General features: G+C 40.2%; 1 protein-coding gene across 1 annotated transcript; it reads left to right on the forward strand.

Annotated features, from left to right (window-relative positions):
* Nucleotides 1-2,507: 2,507 nt before the first annotated feature.
* Nucleotides 2,508-5,633, forward strand: LOC140877621 (uncharacterized). Its single transcript, XM_073281160.1, has 8 exons — nucleotides 2,508-2,563; nucleotides 2,840-3,056; nucleotides 3,153-3,625; nucleotides 3,732-3,834; nucleotides 3,937-3,942; nucleotides 4,419-4,657; nucleotides 4,970-5,387; nucleotides 5,457-5,633. The coding sequence occupies exons 1-8, from the start codon at nucleotides 2,508-2,510 to the stop codon at nucleotides 5,631-5,633; spliced, it is 1,689 nt and encodes a 562-aa protein (XP_073137261.1).
* Nucleotides 5,634-6,026: the final 393 nt, after the last annotated feature.

A 6,026-nucleotide genomic window follows, 5' to 3' on the forward strand; every position in this document is an offset into this window, starting at 1 on the left:
AGGCTCTTCCTTTTCATCACATCATGCTTCCTTTGTCACTTTTCATTTGATTTCACATATTTTTATCAACTAAAAATTGTTTTTACTTAAACTCCTGCAAACAACACAAACGAAAACAAAGATGCATAATATCTCTCGAGAAACAACAAAAATCCAATTTAAATCCTATAAAATAGATGCGAAACTTGCACTTATCATTTGTTCAAGCATTTTATCAAACACTTAGTATGCAACATTTTGGTATTTTGTCAAACACAAAATGCTTCAACAATTCAATCCAAAACAGCAACAACAAGTAGTAAATGTAATAAATAAAAAGACACGAATTTTTTTATGAATGTTCAGAGATAAAATTCCTACGTCACCCTTCTTTCCCTGGTAAGGATCCACTAGAAGACTTTGATTTATACAATTTTTTGTACAAACCCAATCCGGTCTAGGATTTACCCATGCCTAAACAAGAACTCCTAGCACACTCCATTGTAAGCCTCAACCTCACAATCCGCATAATATTTAACGTCTCTTATGCTAAGACTACAAACACAATCTTTAATGTATTTGTGTGAATACTTACTTAACTAATTTTTGAAGCTCATATCTCTTGTATATGTGTGAGTGATTGTGTGTGAGGATTTAATCCTCTTACAGTGTATTTATCTCTCAATGTATCCTCACACATTGGGCTTGCTCTCATTCTGGCTAATTTCTTCAAGTAGGCTGCCCATGCTTTGAATCCCCTTCAAAATATTGTATTTGATCTTCAAGATATTGTATTTATAGCCTCCAAGAATGATATGAACGTTAGATTCAAGAATACGACCATTTGGGAAGTTTCTAGACACTTTCTGATGTTGAAACAATCTTATTTGAGTTGCTGGAAATTTTCTGAAGTTGAGCTATTTTACTGTTCATCGAACTCGTCTGGTCGATCTGGTCTTGTTGAACTTTGATCTGGTATAGTCTAACTTTGATCTGATATGGTCCAATTGATCTAGTTTGGTCCAACTGACCTGGTCTTGGCCAATTGATCTGGTATAGTCCGATTGATCTGATCTGTTCACTTGATTATATCTCTTGATTCACATATTTTTAGGCAAATTGATGAACATGAAAATTGTAGCCCTTTGTCTTGGATTTCAATGGAATTATGAATCACTCAATTTCGAGTTCTTACGAGAGAGATATGCTCAAAATACTCAGTTGTGCCAGAAATTATGCTCTGCAGAATTTCAGTGTAGAAACAGAAACTTTAGTTAGGTTTATCAGCTCTTTAAACTCCGATTTTGTAGTAGCCTGACTCCTAATTAGGCTAATATATTTGCTTAAACATGATTAAGGGATATTAATTTGAGCTTAAGGAGTTGAAAGTCGGATTCAAAACAATCAAAAATGGTTTTTAGGTCTTCGAGTATTTGGGACAGTTCGAAAGTTCCAAAGGAGTATCAGAAGCTAGCATAGCAGATCGGAAGGTCCGAGTGGTTCCGAAGTTCTGAACTTGCGATCGGTAGTTCCGATCATGTGACAGTCGCACATAGTATGTGCTTTGATTGGGTGATTGGACAATAGGGAGTTTGGAAGCTCCGAACTAGGATCGGTAGTTCTGAACTACTGTCGGTAACTGAGTTGTCAAATCAGAGACACGTGTTTGGTGGATATCGTTCAGAAGCACGATCGAAAGCTCTGAAGTGGGATCGGAAGTTCCGATCGTGAGTTTGGTAGTTCCGAATGTGGTCTATAAATAGAAGACCGAGAACTCAGTTACAATTTCTCATTTCCAAAACTTTCATCTCTCATTCTAGTTAGCTTTTAGGGACTTTTTTGGCGTCCCATTAGAGGGCTAAGTGGCGACGAAGTGCTACCGGGATCGTAGCGGAGTTGTGCCTAAGTTTTGAGGGCATCATCATAAAAGGGCTGACTACGGACGGAGGTGTATTGCTAGTCTCTGATTAGTTGCAGTGAGTAGCTAATAGTCTAGTTAAGGCTTTTAGTAGACAATTAGTGATACGATGGTTATCTGTTTATAGGCTTGAACTAGATAGCCAGTATACTAGGTTGTTTATTCTTATGTACGGACGTACTATCCAAGATACCCTGGTTGAATATGCATATTCTATGTTTTCATGATTTATATGGCATTATTTTATGTGCATTTATTATGTCACAGATATTATGCTGCAAGCATTATCATGTTGAGCCTACGTCTTGATATTACCTGTAGAGGGGTTGCTCAGCCCCATTATATTTTGTTGATGGATGCCATAGTTTTGGATCTGGATAGTCCACGGTTTATGGTAGGAGAGTCACCTCTTGATCCAATGACTCAGCGTGCTACGTACCATGACACCTTTGAAACAGTAGTATTCTATCGATGATAGGGTTCCGGTACCCTTCACTTGCATTTAGCATTCATAGCATGTGTATACTCATACTTTTGTACTGGGCATTATTTTCTCATGTCCTCGGTTTTGTTCTGGACACCCTATTCCACGAGGCAATATTTTGGTTGGATGGATTGGGTGGTAGCGGTCGTTGAGCTTCAGCAGGGTGGATTGTATTGTAACAGGTTTATTATTTTGGGATTTAGTATTTTATTCAATGGGGTTGTATAACAATTATAGTATTTGATTTGGACCGTTTTTATTCTGCCGGTAGGTTTTTAGTTTGAATTATTTAATTTCCGCTGGATTATCTGATTATAGAACTTAAGTTATTTTGCATGCTTAAGCTTTGATTATCTAGTAGTTCCGAGATGGGTCACTACATTTATGGTATCAGAGCATGCATTAATATTTGGGATCTTGATAAACGGTATTGAGGTTTAATTCTAGTTCTTTTATAGATGGCTGGACGTGGAGATGAGAGTCATGAGAGTGTCGGTGGTCGTTGGGGGAGATGACGAGGATAGAGAGCAACCTCGGAGGCACCATCGTCACAGAGATGAAATACACCGATTTAATTTGCGTAGGTTTCTACAGATGGCTCCTAAGCCATTGGAGGGCAGCGAGATTCCAGAATTCGCAGAGAACAGGCTCGAGAGGATGGAGAACTGCTTCGAGGTGTACCATTGCACTGACAAATAGAAGATGCAAGATGTTAACTTCCTTCTGGAAGGGAGTGCCCGCAATTGGTCGAGGTCCACTTCTTCTCCTTAGGTGTTTGAGCGAGGCGCAGCCACTTGGGTTGAATTTTGTACTGCATTCAGATTACTTTACTTTCCTCCAACAATTCGAAAGTATAAGGTGAATGAGCTGATGAACTTGAAGCAGGCAAGAATTTGGATTTACGAGTACCAGCAGAAGTTCTTTGAGCTGCTACCTTATTGCTCGTATGTTGCCAATTGCTCGGAGGACAAGTATGATCTTTTCCTGCAAGGTCTCAACCCGGATATTCATGATTCAGTAGCTATCAACGATGATCCGACATCGTATGAGGTGTTGGTGAACTGTTGTTTCCAAGAAGAGAACAACATCAAGAGGAAGATGACCTTTTATTCTTTCCAACCAAGTAAGTCCTTGGGGACTCGGGCCCAGTCTTTTAAGAAACCTTGTGCATCTTCTTCTTCAGGATCAGGTTCAGGTTCGGGATCCAGTAGAGGTGTGTTCCATTTTGGGAAGAAGCAAGGACAGTGAGAGAAGTGTGGGGGACATCATCCTACAGAAATATGCCGTGTAGTAGGCGGTGCTTGTTTCCATTGTGGTCAGATGAGTCACATGAAGAGGGATTGTCCATAGATGGTTGGAGAATCAACATCTGGATAAGGTTCGCAAGCTTCAGTTCCGCAGAGGCCATGAAGATAGTTGGTTGGGAGTACCAACCAGAGACCACGTATTCCAGGTCAAGTCTTTGAGCTGAGCCAAGATCATGTTCAGAAGGAGAATGAAGAATTTATCGCATGTACATTTATTTTGTGTGAAATTCCTGGTTTCGTTCTCATAGATACTGGTGCATCGTATTCATTTGTTTCGGCACGTTTTGTTAAGATTCATAGATTTTTGTACATATCCCTAGACGTAGTACTGTCATTATCTACCCCGACTGGTCATTTGGCTTTGGCCAAATGTTTATTCTTGGGTTGTACATTAGAGTTTGAGGGCTCTTAGTTGTTAGCGAATCTTATGATTATAGCGATGGAGGATTTCTATTATATTTTGGGTATCGATGTTTTGACCTTTAATAGAGCTACCGTGGATTGTTATCAGAAGGTTGTTCAGTTTCGTTCGGTTGAGGGAGATATTTGGTTTTTCTATGGTGAGGGAGCGCGACCCCTTATGTCTCTGGTATCATCTCTGAGGGATTTTCAGGCTTTAGAATGGGTGGGAAAGACTACCTTATCTATGCAATTGATACATCCACAGTAAGCAGGACTGTATAGGAGTTACCAGTAGTTTGTGAGTACTCAAATGTTTTTTTTGGATAAGATTCCAGTGTTTCCTCCAGTTAGAGAAGTTGAGTTCAGGATTGAGCTTGTGCCAGGGATGGCACCGATTTCTCGTACACCTTATCGTCTGGAACTAGTAGAGATTGGAGAGTTGCAGCAGCACTTGCAGGATTTGTTGGATAAGGAATATATTCGACCGAACGTTTCATCTTGGGGAGCGTCAATTCTTTTTGTCAAGAAGAAGGATGGTTTTATGCGTCTCTGTATCGATTATATACAGTAGAACCAAGCAACAATTAAGAATAAGTATCCTTTGTTGCGGATTGATGACTTGTTCGACCAACTTCAGGGTACCTCCGTGTAATACAAGATTGATCTGAGGGTAGGGTATCATCAATTGCATGTTATTGATGCAGACAGTTCAAAGACCACGTTTCGTAGCAAGTATGTCCATTACGAGTTTTTATTAAAGCATTTTGGGTTGACGAACGCACCTGCGGTGTTCATGGATTTGATGAACCGAGTCTTCCACGATTATCTAGACAAGTTTGTTGTAGTCTTTATTTAAGACATTTTGGTCTACTTTCGTAGTATTGACGAGCATGCGCAGCACTTGAGGCTTGTACTGCAGATTCTCCGTGAGAAGCAGTTATATGTCATGTTTAGTAAGTGCCAGTTTTGGATTGACCGAGTGGTATTCCTTGGTCATGTCATTTCTCAAAAAGGTGTATCGGTGGACCCGAATATGACTGAAGCTATTTTGAATTGGTCGCGTCCAACAAAAGCATCGGAGATTTGTAGCTTCTTCGGTTTAGCAGGGTATTATCATCGATTTATTGAGAAATTCTCACGGATTGCTAGAACATTGACACAATTGACGAGAAAAGATATTACTTTTGTCTGGTCAAGCGAGTGTGAGCAGAGTTTCGACGAATTGAAGAATCGACTGACTACCACGCCTGTACTTGAATTGCCATCAGGACCTAGAGGCTATGTGGTTTACACAGATGTATCTCTTCAAGGGTTGGGATTTGTGTTGACACAGCATGGGCATGTTATTGCCTATTCTTTGAGACAGCTGAAGACCCACGAAGGAAATTACCCATTGAACGACTTGGAGCTTGCAGCGATCGTGTTTGAACTAAAGATTTGGCATCATTATCTGTATGACAAGCAGTTTGAGATCTTTTCGGACCACAAGAGTTTGAATTATTTGTTCACTCTGACAGAGTTGAACATGCGTCAACGTCGTTGATGGATCTTCTCAAGGACTATTATTGTGAGTTTAGTACCATCCGAGTACTGCAAATCTAGTGGCAGATGCACTTAGCCGTAAGGTGACTATTAGTGCTCTCGCACTCATGCTAGGGCTAGTACACTCAGGAGTGTTGTTCTTCAGGCTTTATGTTTTGACATAAGAAAGGACTACAGGGGATCCGAGTATTTTCAGTGCTAGACGAGCCATATTTGTTGGTCCGTATCCGAGAAATGTAGTTTTCTGATCCGAAGACACAAAAGTTAACGAGACTTTCTCAGGGAGACATCACAACCAGTTTTCACTTTCAGACAGACGGATTGTTGTGTTTGTTCGATAGAGTGGTGGTACCTCACGAGATGAGATTCTATCTCAGGATCATTGAAGTAGATT

Source organism: Henckelia pumila, chromosome 2 (assembly GCF_033568475.1).
Source record: "Henckelia pumila isolate YLH828 chromosome 2, ASM3356847v2, whole genome shotgun sequence".
Taxonomy (NCBI): Eukaryota; Viridiplantae; Streptophyta; class Magnoliopsida; order Lamiales; family Gesneriaceae; genus Henckelia; species Henckelia pumila.